Source organism: Ovis aries, chromosome 15, assembly GCF_016772045.2.
Source record: "Ovis aries strain OAR_USU_Benz2616 breed Rambouillet chromosome 15, ARS-UI_Ramb_v3.0, whole genome shotgun sequence".
In the NCBI taxonomy this organism is placed as follows: Eukaryota; Metazoa; Chordata; class Mammalia; order Artiodactyla; family Bovidae; genus Ovis; species Ovis aries.
Genome location: NC_056068.1, coordinates 45,765,820 through 45,781,692, shown reverse-complemented (window position 1 = coordinate 45,781,692; position 15,873 = coordinate 45,765,820). Strand labels below are relative to the sequence as shown.

At 38.7% G+C, this 15,873-nt stretch overlaps 1 protein-coding gene across 1 annotated transcript; it reads right to left on the bottom strand.

Moving 5' to 3' along the window:
• Positions 1 to 776: 776 nt before the first annotated feature.
• Positions 777 to 3,418, bottom strand: LOC101109079 (NTF2-related export protein 2). The gene has a single exon (XM_042233112.2). It carries the CDS (start codon positions 3,256 to 3,258, stop codon positions 2,830 to 2,832), a length of 429 nt encoding a protein of 142 aa, XP_042089046.1. The 5' UTR covers positions 3,259 to 3,418; the 3' UTR covers positions 777 to 2,829.
• Positions 3,419 to 15,873: the final 12,455 nt, after the last annotated feature.

Here is a 15,873-nt window from a genome sequence, read left to right as displayed (position 1 = left end):
AGAAAAGAGTTTAGGAACTTGAGAGTGAGAGAGATTTAAATTTTGTAGTCTGGGTGCCTCACTTGCTTCACCCTAATTTCAGCCCTTCTTTTAGCTTCAGCTAAAAATCCTGGCATGAACCAATGCATCTCTAACCCACTGATTACAGAGAAAAGGGCAAATGAGATCACTGGGTCTCTCTTGTCTGACATTTCCCCCTGATTCTTTCCTTCTAATAGGATCTTCTTTGACTAAGAGAAAATGTCCATTAAAGGACTCTGTTGGCTTCTTTTGAAATCAGGTGGGTGATACTTGTCAACAAAAAAGGGGTGGTGGTATTTTCTTTTTCCCCTTTTATTTCTTTTGGCTAGTCAAATAATTAAAATGACATAAGACATCCACAGTAGAAAATCAAGTTTAATATATATGTCTTGAGAATTAACATAGGCATAAGAAATTTGAAAGATAGTAAGGCAAGGTGATGTACATTTATAAATCATACTGGACTAAGGAGAAAGAGGTAGGAGTCTGGTACTTCAAAGGGAAGTAAAGTAATTCACAGGAAAACAGAGATTTAATGTTTGTTAAACAAATGTTTGCTGGTCAATCTGGACAGAATAGGACACAGAGAGGACTTTGATCAAACTGGCCTTGCTAAGTTCCTCCCTCTTTTAGCGCACCTAGTTCATAGTATACTATAGTTATATATAGTGTTGTATAGTTATCTTTAGTGGTATCTCCCTCCTGGAACAGGCTCTATATTCTGTTCTCTTAGGCAGTTAGGTAGAATTTTAAAGTTTCTTTCTTTCTTTTTTTTTTTTTTTTTTTTGTTAAAGGCAATTTTTATTTATTTTTTTAAGTTACAAAAATATGCACATGTCAAAAATACAGTCTAGTCCATATAAGAGTAGTTCCAGCCATTAAAGTTATACAGAGTTTGGAAACAGCAATTTATACACAAGTCTTAAAGCACTCAAGTAATGAACAGAATACATACAACCAGTCAATTCAGTTATTGCTAGTTATATGCCACTTTTACTTGAGACCGTTCTCCTTTAGGGAAAAGGCAATATTTGGGCAATCTGATTGTTGCTACTAAAGCTGTGGTTTTAAAAAGTCAATCCAAAATTAGAATAAACTCAGTTTGAGTAGAATATGTGTAAGCTTTAGTCAGTACTACAAGAAGGTGTGGTCTATATTTCTGTTCCATCCCTTTCTCCTACTTAGTTCTATTTTATATCAGAAATGTGACATGTAGTTTGTGACAAGAGTAAATGAATCGTTGATCTTCAAATTAAGTAACAAGAAACACTGAGTTGGAATGTGGAAACAAAGTTGGCACATCTAGTGTAACAACATGAGAATGATGAATTCAACAATGGAAAAATGTTCAAATTTTAACCAAAAAACAAAGATTTCTTTCTCTTTAGATGCTGAGACACAGAATGAATCAACTGGTTTTTCTGAAGTTTATAGGCTATGAAGATCTGCTGTTCTCTATCTTTTCCAAAAAGAAAATGTGAGCTATATAACAGGAACATGTTTTATAACATATCTATTTGCTCAATGCCATATGGAAGAACACCATTATGAGATTAAATAATTTTAGCTTTAAGTAGTAAAAAGATCATGCAGTTGACAGTGTAAACACAGGGAACAAATCACTCACTTTGGGGGTGGATAGTATGTAGCAGACTTTTGATCTGAAGTTCACGTGGAAGACTTAGAAGTTAAGGGTCCCAAAGAGAGAGCCATGGCTTTGTTTCCAACTTTTCTGTCAGACCCTGCTGCAAGGTCAGGCTTATTGCTGACATTTTTCCCCAACAAGTTCTTAAATTGAAACATATACTGGTAATAATAAGTATGAGGTGAACTAGAAAAACATTTAAAAATAATTCTTAGAACAAAAGTGACACTCATGACCTTTTGGTAAAGATACTTATTACCTTAATGACTTAAATTCTAAAATTAGGCTACATTTTTAGGAGGTAGAAAACAAATACCCAAAGCGTACCACTTGGCCATCCTTCCTTACTTGTGGCCAACCTCGGATCCATACATTTTTCACTCCTCATTCTCCCACTAAAGCTATTAGTCCTACCACCATTTACTATCTAAAGTTACAGACCCGGAGCTGCCAAGAAAAAGCTTTTAAAGAAGTCTTGCTTTTAAGTCACTGAGTGTATCCAACACTCGGGTATCAACTGAGAACACTTTATATCTCTCGAGTAGATTAACTCACTTCATAAGAAAACATGCCAACATGAAAAAAATTACTTAATATAAAAAGACTATTGAACATCTCTACATGTGACTCCAGTATGTCAGAGTAGTTATGTAAACCAAAACTAGTAATGCGTTCATTGAACTGCTTTAAAAAAGCCTTATATATAAACCGCATTACCAGTGTTAAACGAAAAAGGTACATTTTATACTACAAAATTAACCTAAATTAATCTAATAACAACAACAATAAACACTCCACTTCCTCCCAGAAAGTTACTGTGCTGATATCCCATAGATAGTACTATAAAAAGATTTTATTTTTGCGATATGCTGGGCTCACAGTGAATATGCTAATACAGCGATCATGGATATAATGTTACTGTAAGAAAGTCATTAGTGAAACATGTATAAGGCATGTAGAAAACTAGCATTAAAGCTCTTAAGGGCAATGATTCAAATTGGCAGCTGCTAGAAAAGGTGCTGCTAGGAATAAAAAAATATTAAAGAAATTTAGTTTCAGCACATACTCGTTTTTAATGCTTCCACAATGAAATGAATTAATAACTCACATAAATTTCTGTTGCTGGAACTAATGGACCAAAAAAGAATGGACTTCTGCCCCCTTTAAATAGCAGCCCAATCTTGAAAACGGAAGCAGTCACTTGCAATCTTCCACACGGTATTGTTAGCAGTAGTCTGAGCGGTCAGCAGGAAGTTCTGGTTGAAGTAGTGTTGCTTGTTGCCATCAAACTTCACAGTTCCACTGGTCACAACAAGAACTGTGGTCTGGGCCTGAGTAGCTTGCTCATGAACTGGCTGGCAATCTAACATATTGACCTGGAATTCACTAGAAGGCAACATGTCAAAAAAATTGGCTAGGGCTTCCAGCCCTGTAACAACATTTCCATTCCATATTAAAGTGGCCTTGTCCAGATACAGCCTGGTTAGTGCCCGTCTTCTTTTGTCCATTGTCTCATAGTAAATATTGACAAATTCCTCAGCAGCTCTGCATGCCTGATCTACATAAGTTTTAAATTCCACAGCCATGGCCATCGGGGACTCCGAACTGTCCTTTTTCTTCAGTGGCGACGTCACTACGTCTTCTTGTCCCTGGTTCCCTCTCCTGTGGGATGATCAAATACTTAGCAAGACAGCGAAACCCGCCAAACGCACAGAATTCTCTGCCCGCCCATTCTCTCCCGGAAGTACCTCCTAAAGTTTCTTTCTGAGTTTAGAATTTCCTTACCTTCAGGTTGAAATAATCTACACATCCACGTGGCACATGTTGGGTCACCTGCACTGTATCCTATAAAAAGAGAGGAAGAAGAGAAGGAAATAAAGAGACAACATAGGTGTTTTAGAAAAAAATAAAACAGTGTGCTTTTGGTTCAATGTCAGATGTGTGTGGGGCTTTCCCCTCAACAAGCAATTGTGCAGTACTATCTGGGTATCCTAAAATTTAACTTGATTCTGACATTATGTATCTGTCTGAATATACTGTCAGGTCCCACAGTTTAAGGGCTCAGTCCCAGGAGACTGCCACTGGCTTCGCATGTCAATTTCAGGCAGTAGATCCCCAGATTACCCTCAACTTTCGTATGACTTGGCTATAAATCAGAAGTTCCCGAAAGCTGCCTCTTCAGGTTTGATGTACTTGCTAGAGAAACTTCTAAAACTCAGGGAAGACGTATGTTTACTAGTTGAGTAAAGAATGTAATAAAGGATACAGATGAATAGACAGGTGAAGAGACACATAGGTTGAAGTCTGGGTGGCTTCTGTCCCTGTGGAGTAGGGGTCCATCCCTCTCTTGGTATATGTGGATGTGTTCACCAAACTGAAAGCTCTCCAAACCCCATGCTCTTCAGATTTTATGTAGGCTTTCTCACATGGGATTTATCTATTATTAAGTTAATTTTCAGCCCTCTCTGGAGAATGGGAAGTAGAGGCCTGGAAATATGAAACTTCTAATCATAGTTTTGTCTTTCTGGTGACCATTTCCCATCCAGGGGCCTACCCAGACTTGCCTCATTAGAACCAAAGTGCTTCTACCATTCTTACTACTTAGGAATTTATAAGCATTTCAAGAACCCTGTTTTATGAATTGGGACAAAGATTAACTATACATTCCTAATTATAAATAACTATATTACACAAGGAAAGACACAGAGGCATTGGATCCTGCCTTCAGTGGACTTCTCCCTCTCTCTCTCAGGGCAGTGCCCAGCTACAACCAGTAGGGCTTTGCTAGCCCTAGGTAGAGGTAGAAAGGAAGAGCATCCTCTTCTCCTGTGAACCCTGAGATTTTCCTGCTTCTGCTGTCTGATCCTACTTCCAGTCTACTCCCTTTAGAAAACATGAATCTCTAAGTAAATATTTAGGTGGCATTATCCTTGCAGATAACAGGGATATAAAAATTGGGGCTGATTTGTCAAGTTTAGGAATGGCTATCAATACTAGTCTCCTTAAAGGTGTGTATTTACATGGAAAGCAGACCCAAACTCCATTGTTGTTACTTTCTAATTATGCAAACTTTGGTCACTTATTTAATCTTTCTCCATTTTTCAGTAACTAAGTTGGACCCTGTAGGGCTTTCCCAAAACCAAACTGCCCACCCTCTCATGTGCTCCATCTGCTTCTTTGTAGAAAAGCTTTAATCTCCCAGGTCTCCCCTGAGTCACAAAAGGCTGGCTCAAGGCCTGATTTAAAGACTGTGAATTTGTAGTGACAAAAAAATATCAGCTGGGGCAGGAGAACGGGTAACAATTTAAACAGTGGATCAGCTATATGGCAAAGTCACAGGATCTTTAGTTCCTTCCTGAAGTACATCGATAATGGTGTCTGATACAACTTCCCAAGTTGTTTTGCAAATACTATAAAACCTCCAGCAGATGTAAGAAGTTAACCTCATGAACTATGAGAACATGGTCCCCAAACTGATTGGAGTCTGAGGATTGAGCATATTAACCACTATGACACCAATTTGTTATATCACCATCAATCAATCAGAGAATTATACACAAGGTGCTCACACACCTGTGATTCTTTCTCTCACTTTGCCTTAAAAAAAAAAAAAAAGGCTTTCTTAAATCTAGTGGGGAATCTGGACCTTTTGAGCCCATATGACTCCTTGTATGGCCCTGTAATAAATGCAGCATGTTCTGTAGCTCAGCTGGTGAGGAATCTGCCTGCAATGTAGGAGACCCTGGTTCGATTCCTGGGTCAGGAAGATCCCCTGGAGAAATGAATGGCTACCCACTCCAGTATTCTGGCCTAGAGATTTCTATGGGCTGTATACTCTATGGGTATATTCGCAAAGAGTAAGATAGGACCGAATGAGTTTCACTTGCACTTTCCTTCACCAAAACTTTTTGTCAGTAGATTGGCTTTACATGAGCTAGTGGACTCAAGTTTATAAACATTCAGTAACATTTCTTCTTGCTACTTTTCGTTGTGTTGATGAAATGAGAATTCCAGGGCTTAGCCTGAGGTAGGGGCTCAAAATATTAATTCTTTCCATCTCTTCTTCCCATTCAAGTTCTGCTTGAAGGATCTCCAGTGTAAACTCTATCTCAGTCTCAGACAGAGATACTGAAACTGATTATGCAAAACTGAAGGTGTCTCAGACAGTAAAGAATCCACTTGCAGTGCAAGAGTCCTGGGTTCGATCCCTGGGTCAGGAAGATCCCTGAAGAAGGGAATGGCTGCCTACTCCGGTATCCTACCTGGAGAATCCCATGGACAAAGGAGCGTGACAGGCTACAGTCCATGAGGTTGCAGAGTCGGACATGACTGAGCTACTAACTTTCACTTTCACACTGTGTGAAACAGAAGATGGAATTCAAGGAATCTTCCACCACCAAGCCAAGGGGGGAACTTACTATGCCTTTCTAGATATTCAAATAGGTTTTATAATTGATGATATTGAATACTTTAGAATCTAGGGTAAATATTCATCAATGTGAATCCAGAAGAGCATATGTAGAAAATTTATAGTGGTTGGGGACATAGGGTGGCCCCCTTTTCAGAAGAATCTGAGGGATTTTCAGAATAACCAGTATGATTGCAAAGGGAAATTAAGTCAGAAGCTTAATTTAGAGTGTCCACCATGAAAGTGGTAAGAATGAACTGAGGGAAGAACCCCCAGTAATATGAGAGCAGTCGTGGATTTTGCTGGCTCTGAAAGGGATTCAGTTGCATTCTGGTACTACTCATGAATATTGAAAACTTTAGAAGAGATTGCTAATTACTAAAGGTATCCCTTGGGTTTGGGGTCAGATATGTGGGGGAAGCAGATCTAGGATTTTTGCTAATTTGGTCAAATACAGACTTGGAGTTGATATAATTAGGGATATCACTTTAGGGGAATATTTTTGAACCCTCAAACTAATTATCCCAGACATGTTGGGATATCTGGGATATTTATTCAATTCAAGCAAATCTTGTTGGTTCTACTATTAAAATATATCCTGGATTAGGCCACAGACCATGTGTAGCACTAAGCGCTATCCTAATACAGGCTGTTATCATCTCTTTCCTGAATTGTTGCAATAGTCTTCTAACTTATTCCCCTGAATTGTCATTGTCATTGTACTCTACCTCATTTTCTCTGTCTATTCACACAGTATGAACATTTTAATAGGAGAATGACCCTTTTAAATTAAAAGTAAGGGGGGGCAGTCCTAAGATGGTGGAGGTATAGGACAGGGAGACCACTTTCTCCCTCACAAATTCATCAAAAGAACATTTCAATTTTGAGTAAATTCCACAAAACAACTTCTGAATACTGGCAGAGGACATCAGGCACCCAGAATAGCAGCTCATTGTCTTTGAAAACAGGTAGCAAAAAATATAAAAGACAAAAAAAAGAGACAAAAGAGATAGGGAGGGAGCTTAGCCCTAGGAAGGGAGCCTTAAAAAGAGAGAAGTTTCCAACCACTAGGAAACACTCTCACTGCTGAGTCTGTGGCAAGCCTTGGAAGCACAGAGGGCAACATAACAGGGAGGAAAAATAAATAAATAATTAAACCCCAGAGATTATGAGCCCAATGGTAACTCCCCCAGCGGAGAAGTAGCACAGACGCCTGCATCCACCACTAGCAAGTGGGGGCTGGGCAGGGAGGCATAGGTAGCATTGTTTTACAAGGATCGGGCCTAATGCCCCAAGTATAACCAGAGAGAGCTAACTTGGGCTAGCAAACCAGGCTGTGTGATAACTACCACGCAAAAAGCTCTAACATAAGACACCGCCAGGACAGCGCACAGAACAAAGGACGGAACAGAATTAGCCGGCTGCAGACCATCCCCCTCCAGTGACAGGCAGCCAGAGTCGGAAGGGCTGGAAAGGGGCAATCGCAGCCCCAGAGAGACATTACCTATGAAACTGCAAACACGCTTCTTTGCTAACTAAGACTTCTTGGGGTTCTGGACAGTCATCATCCGCCTGAGAAAGTACATCAGCTGTACACCCAGAAAACTGAGCAGCAGGGACAGGAGAGGCGATAAGTCGCAGCGACCGCGCTCGCCAAACACCTGAGCTACTCGGACCTGGGAAGGGCACAAAACACAGGCCCAACCAGTCTGTGCCTCTGGGGACTACCGGAGTGCCTAACCCTGAGTGGCTTAGACTTAGGAGGTGCATGCAGCCCAGGGCTGGCCTCAGACGATTCCTGCCGGGGCAACCTAGAGGCTGAGCTGTGTGCCCCATGAGCGGGGGCAGGCCCAGTGTGGCTGGGACACTGTGAGCACTCACCAGTGTTACTTGTTTACAGCATCCCTCCCTCCCCACAGCGTGACTGAACAAGTGAGTCTTAAAAAACTGTCCTCCACCACCCTCCTTGTGCCAGGGCGGAAATCAGACACTGAAGAGACCAGCAAATAGAAGGTGCTAAAACAGAGGGAACCGCCTTGAAAGTGACAGGTCCAACAGATTAAAATCCTGTCGTTAGTACCTATTACATAGGAAGGAGCCTATAGATCTTGAGAAATATAAGCCGGACCAAGGAACTATCCGAAAATGAACTGACCCCACACTGCCCACAACAACAACAGAGAAAGTCCTAGATATGTCTTTACCATGTTTATGATCATTCTTTTTTTCAATGTTTGTTTTTTCTTCTTTTTTCTAACACTTTTTAATTTTTAAGTCCTCTATTTCCCCTTTAGTTTTCATTTTTATAACCTACTATTACTTCCCCCCCCAAAAAAGACCCTATTTTTAAAGTAAACTTTGTATATATATTTTTTTAATTTTTTATTATTTTTTTAATAATTCTTGTGACTTTGTTTTTTTTTCTTCTTCTATTTTTTAATATTGTATTTTTGAAAATCCAACATCTACTCTAGATTTTTAATCTTTGCTTTTTGGTATTTGTTATCAATTTTGTACCTTCAAAAACCCAATCTTCAGTACCCATTTATACTTGAGAGCGAGATTACTGGCCTGACTGCTCTCTCCTCCTTTGGACTCTCCTTTTCTCCACTAGATCGCCCCTGTCTCCTCCCTCCCCCTTTTCTTCTCTACCCAACTCTATGAATCTCTGTGTGTTCCAGACAGTGGAGAACTCTTAGGGAACTGACTACTGGCTGGATCTGTCTCTGTCCTTTTCATTCCCCTCTTTTATTCTCCTGACCATCTTTGTCTCCTTCCTCTGTCTCCTCCTCTCTGTATAATTCCGTGAACATCTCTGAGCAGTCCAGACTGTGGAGCACTCATAAGGAAGTGATTACTGGCTAGCTCACTCTCTCCTCTTTTGATTCCACCTCATCTCATTCAGGTCACCTCCAACTCCCCCCTCCCTCTTCTCTTCTCTGTGTAACCCTGTGAACTCTCTGGGTGTCCCTCAATGTGGAGAAACTTTTCATCTGTAACCTAGATGTTTTATCAACAATGTAGTATAGAAGGGGAGGTCTTGAGACAACTGTAAAAATAAAACTGAAAACCAGAAGCAGGAGGCTTAAGTCCAAATCCTGGAAACATCAAAGAACTCCTGACTCCAGGGAACATTAATCAAAAGGAGCTCATCAAACGCCTCCATACATACACTGAAACCAAGCATCACCCAAGGGCCAACAAGTTCCAGGGCAAGACATACCATGCAAATTCTCCAGCAACTCAGGAACACAGCCCTGAGCTTCAATATGCAGGCAAATCAAAGTTACTCCAAAATCATTGACATCTCATAACTCATTACTAGACACGTCACTGCACTCCAGAGAGAAGAAATCCAGCTCCACCCACCAGAATACCGACACAAGATTCCCTAACCAAGAAACCTTGACAAGCCACTGATACAAACCCACCCACAGTGAGGAAACTCCACAATAAAGAGAACTCCACAAACTGCCAGAATACAGAAAGGCCACCCCAAACGCAGCAATATAAACAGGATGAAGAGACAGAGGAACATCCAGCAGGTAAAGGATCAGGATAAATGCCCACCAAACCAAACAAAAGAGGAAGAGATAGGGAATTTACCAGACAACGAATTCTGAATAATGATAGTGAAAATGATCCAAAATCTTGAAAACAAAATGGAATCACAGATGAATAGCCTGGAGACAAGGATTGAGAAGATGCAAGAAAGGTTTAACAAGGACCTAGAAGAAATAAAAAAGTCAATATATAATGAATAATGCAATAAATGAGATAAAAAACACTCTAGAGTCAACAAATAGTAGAATAACTGAGGCAGAAGATAGGATAAGTGAGGTAGAAGATATAATGGTAGAAATAAATGAAACAGAGAGGAAAAAGAAAAAAGAATTAAAAGAAATCAGGACAATCTCAGAGACCTCCAGGACAATATTAAGCACTCCAACATTCGAATTATAGGAGTCCTAGAAGAAGAAGACCGGAAGAAAGACCATGAGAAAATACTTGAGGAGATAATAGTTGAAAACTTCCCTAAAATGGGGAAGGAAATAATCACCCAAGTCTAAGAAACCCAGAGAGTTCCAAATAGGATAAACCCAAGGCGAAACACCCCAAGACACATATTAATCAGATTAACAAAGATCAAACACAAAGAACAAATATTAAAAGCAGCAAGGGAAAAGCAACAAATAATACACAAGGGGATTCCCATAAGGATAACAGCTGATCTTTCAATAGAAACCCTTCAGGCCAAGAGGGAATGGCAAGACATACTTAAAGTGATGAAAGAAAATAACCTACAACCCAGATTACTGTACCCAGCAAGGATCTCATTCAAATATGAAGGATAAATCAAAAGCTTTACAGACAAGCTAAAGCTAAGAGAATTCAGCACCACCAAACCAGCTCTCCAACAAATGTTAAAGGATCTTCTCTAGACAGGAAACACAAAAAGGGAGTATAAACTCGAACCCAAAACAATAAAGTAAATGAAAACGGGACCATACTTATCAATAATTACCTTAAATGTAAATGGATTGAATGCCCCAACCAAAAGACAAAGACTGGCTGAATGGATACAAAAACAAGATCCCTATATATGTTGTCTACAAGAGACTCACCTCAAAACAAGGGACACATACAGACTGAAAGTGAAAGGCTGGAAAAAGATATTCCACACAAATAGAGAACAAAAGAAAGCAGGAGTAGCAATACTCATATCAGATAAAATAGACTTTAAAACTAAGGCTGTGAAAAGAGACAAAGAAGGACACTACATAATAATCAAAGGATCAATCCAAGAAGAAGATATAACAATTATAATATATATGCACCCAACATAGGAGCACCGCAGTGTGTAAGACAAATGCTAACAAGTATGAAAGGGGAAATTAAAAATAACACAATAATAGTGGGAGACTTTAATACCCTACTCACACCTATGGATAGATCAACTAAACAGAAAATTAACAAAGAAACAGAAACTTTAAATGATACAATAGACCAGTTAGACCTAATTGATATCTACAGGACATTTCACCCCAAAACAATGAATTTCACCTTTTTTTCAAGTGCTCACGGAACCTTCTCCAGGTTAGATCACATCCTGGGCCATAAATCTAGCCTTGATAAATTTTAAAAAAATTGAAATCATTCCAAGCATCTTTTCTGACCATAATTCAGTAAGATTAGATCTCAATTACAGGAGAAAAAATATTTAAAATTCCAGCATATGGAGGCTGAACAACACCCTTCTGAATAATCAACAAATCTCAGAAGAAATCAAAAAAGAAATCAAATTATGCATAGAAACGAATGAAAATGAAAACAAAACAACCCAAAACCTGTGGGACACTATAAAAGCAGTGCTAAGGGGAAAGTTCATAGCATTACAGGCATACCTCAAGAAACAAGAAAAAAGTCAAATAAATAACCTAACTCTACACCTAAAACAACTAGAAAAGGAAGAAATGGAGAACACCAGGGTTAGTAGAAGGAAAGAAATCTTAAAAACTAAGGCAGAAATAAATGCAAAAGAAACAAAAGAGACCATAGCAAAAATCAACAAAGCCAAAAGCTGGTTCTTTGAAAGGATAAATAAAATTGACAAACCGTTAGCCAGACTCATCAAGAAACAAAGGGAGAAAAATCAAATCAATAAAATTAAAAATGAAAATGGAGAGATCACAACAGACAACACAGAAATACAAAGGATCATAAGAGACTACTATCAGCAATTATATGCCAATAAAATGGACAACGTGGAAGAAATGGACAAATTCTTAGAAAAGGACAACTTTCCAAAACTGAACCAGGAAGAAATAGAAAATCTTAACAGACCCATCACAAGCACGGAAATTGATACTGTAATCAGAAATCTTGCAGAAACAAAAGCCCAGGTCCAGACAATTTCACAGCTGAATTCTACCAAAAATTTAGACAAGCACTAAAACCTATCCTACTCAAACTCTTCGAGAAAATTGCAGAGGAAGGTAAACTTCCAAACTCATTCTATGCGGCCACCATCACCCTAATACCAAAACCTGACAAAGATGCCACACAAAAAGAAAACTACAGGCCAATATCACTGATGAACATAGATGCAAAAATCCTTAACAAAATTCTAGCAATCAGAATCCAACAACACATTAAAAAGATCATACACCATGACCAAGTAGACTTTATCCCAGGGATGCAAGGATTCTTCAGCATCCGCAAATCAATCAATGTAATTCACCACATTAACAAATTGAAAAATAAAAGCTATATGATTATCTCAATAGATGCAGAGAAAGCCTTTGACAAAATTCAACATCCATTTATGATAAAAACTCTCCAGAAAGCAGGAATGGAAGGAACATAACTCAACATAATAAAAGCTATATATGGCAAACCCACAGCAAACATTATCCTCAATGGTGAAAAATTGAAAGCATTTCCCCTAAAATCAGGAACAAGACAAGGGTGTCCACTCTCACCACTACTATTCAACATAGTTCTGGAAGTTTTGGCCACAGCAATCAGAGCAGAAAAAGAAATAAAAGGAATCCAAATTGGAAAAGAAGAAGTAAAACTCTCACTATTTGCAGATGACATGATCCTCTACATAGAAAACCCTAAAGACTCCACCAGAAAATTACTAGAGCTAATCAATGAATATAGTAAAGTTTCAGGATATATATATCAACACACAGAAATCCCTTGCATTCCTATACACTAATAATGAGAAAGAAGAAAAAGAAATTAAGGAAACAATTCCATTCACCATTGCAACGAAAAGAATAAAATACTTAGGAATATATCTTCTTAAAGAAACAAAAGACCTATATATAGAAAACTATAAAACACTGGTGAAAGAAATCAAAGAGGACACTAATAGATGCAGAAATATACCATGTTCATAGATCGGAAGAATCAATATAGTAAAAAAGAGTATACTACCCAAAGCAATCTACAGATTCAATGCAATCCCTAACAAGCTACCAGCAGTATTTTTCAGAGAGCTAGAACAAATAATTTCACAATTTGTATGGAAATACAAAAAACCTCGAATAGCCAAAGCAATCTTGAGAAAGAAGAATGGAACTGGAGGAATCAACCTGCCTGACTTCAGGCTCTACTACAAAGCCACAGTCATCAAGACAGTATGGTACTGGCACAAAGACAGAAATATAGATCAATGGAACAAAATAGAAAGCCCAGAGATAAATCCACACACCTATGGACACCTTATCTTTGACAAAGGAGGCAAGAATATACAATGGATTAAAGACAGTCTCTTTAACAAGTGGTGCTGGGAAAACTAGTCAACCACTTGTAAAAGAAAGAAACTAGAACACTTTCTAACACCATACACAAAAGTAAACTCAAAATGGATTAAAGATCTAAACATAAGACCAGAAACTACAAAACTCCTAGAAGAGAACATAGGCAAAACACTCTCCGACATAAATCACAGTGGGATCCTCTATGACCTACCTCCCAGAATATTGGAAATAAAAGCAAAAATAAACAAATGTGATCTAATTAAAATTAAAAGCTTCTGCACAACAAAGGAAACGATAGGCAAGGTGAAAAGACACCCTTCAGAATGGGAGAAAATAATAGCAAATAAAGCAACTGACAAACAACTAATCTCAAAAATATACAAGCAATGCATGCAGCTCAATTCCAGAAAAATAAATGATCCAATCAAAAAATGGGCCAAAGAACTAAATAGACATTTCTCCAAAGAAGACATCCAGATGGCTGACAAACACATGAAAAGATGCTCAACATCACTCATTATCAGAGAAATGCAAATCAAGACCACAATGAGGTACCATTTCACACCAGTCAGAATGGCTGCAACCCAAATGTCTACAAGCAATAAATGCTGATGGGGGTGTGGAGAAAAGGGAACCCTCTTACACTGTTGGTGCGAATGCAAACTAGTACAGTCACTATGGACAACAGTGTGGAGATTCCTGAAAAAACTGGAAATAGAACTGCCTTATGACCCAGCAATCCCACTGCTGGGCATACACACTGAGGAAACTGGAATTGAAAGAGACACGTGTACCCCAATGTTCATTGCAGCACTGTTTATAATAGCCAGGACATGGAAGCAACCTAGATGTCCATCAGCAGATGAATGGATAAGAAAGCTGTGGTACCTATACACAGTGAAGTATTACTCAGCCATCAAAAAGAATACATTTGAATCAGTTCTAATGAGGTGGATGAAACTGGAACTGAAAGAAAAACACAAATACAGTATTCTAACACATATATATGGGATTTAGAAAGATGGTAACGATAACCCTGTATGCGAGACAGCAAAAGAGAAGCAGATGTACCGAACAGACTTTTTGACTCTGCGGGAGAGGGAGAGGGCGGGATGATTTGGGAGAATGGCGTTGGAATATGTATAATATCATATAAGAAACAAATCGCAAGTCTAGGTTCAATGCAGGATACAGGATGCTTGGAGTTGGTGCACTGGGATAACCCAGAGGGATGGTATGGGGAGGGGGGTTCAGGAGTGGGAACTTATGTACACCCGTGGCAGATTCATGTTGATATATGGCAAAACCCATACAGTATTGGAAAGTAAAAAGAAACAATAATAATAAAAATAAAATTTAAAAAAATAAAAATTAAATTAAAAAAATAAATTTTAAAAATCAAAAGTAAGATGTTATTCCTCTCCTTAGAAATCTCCAAGATATTTCCACCTCTCTCTTAGCAAAAGTAGCAAATCCTACATGTCCTGAAAGCCCTTATATCAGTTTCCCCTCTGACGAGCACAAAAAAATGCTCGTTTTTTTTGGTGCTACAACTATACTGGCTTCTTTGTTAGACCTTATCTGCTTCCATCTTTGGAGTCTTTCCTCTGGCTAAGTCTGAAAAAAAAATTTTTTTTTTTCTTTCCATCCCTTTCTTCAGAATTCTGGTCATATGTCACTGTACCTGGGAAAGTATTTTCTGATGACCCTATATTAATAGCGGTCTTGTATGCCCAGAACTCATTACCTTCTTTATTTTTCTATATTTTTTCTTCTGAGCATTTGCCGTCATCTGACATACCATTTATGACCTAAATCAAATCCCTTATGATTATACAGTGGAAGTGACAAATAGATTCAAGGGATTATCTCAGATAGAGTGCCTGAGAACTATGGACAGAGGTTTGTGACCTTGTACAGAAGGCAGTGATCATCCCCAAGGAAAAAAAAATGCAAAAAGGCAAAATGGTTGTCTGAGGACGCCATACAAATACCTGAGAAAAGAAGAGAAGCCAAAGGCAAATGAGAAAAGGAAATATATACCCATTTGAATGCAGAGTTCCAAAGAATAGCAGGGAGAGATCAGAAAGCCTTCCTAAGTGATCAGGGAAAAGAAATAGAGGAAAACAACAGAATGGGAAAGACTAGAGATCTCTTCAAGAAATTAGAGATACCAAGGGAACATTTCATGCAAAGATAGGCACGATAAAGGACAGAAACAGAATGGACCTAACAGAAGCTGAAAATATTGAGAAGAGGTGACAAGAATACACAGAAGAACTATACAAAAAAGATCTTCATTACCCAGATAACCATGATGTTGTGATCACTCATCTAGAGCCAGACATCTTGGAGTGCAAAGTCAAGTAGGCCTTTGGAAGTATCATTACAAACACAACTAGTGGAGGTGATGAAATTCCAATTGAGCTATTTCAAATTCTAAAAGATGGTGCTATTGAAGTGCTGCACTCAATGTGCCAGCGAATTTGGAAAACTCAGCAGTGCCCATAGGACTGGAAAAGGTCAGT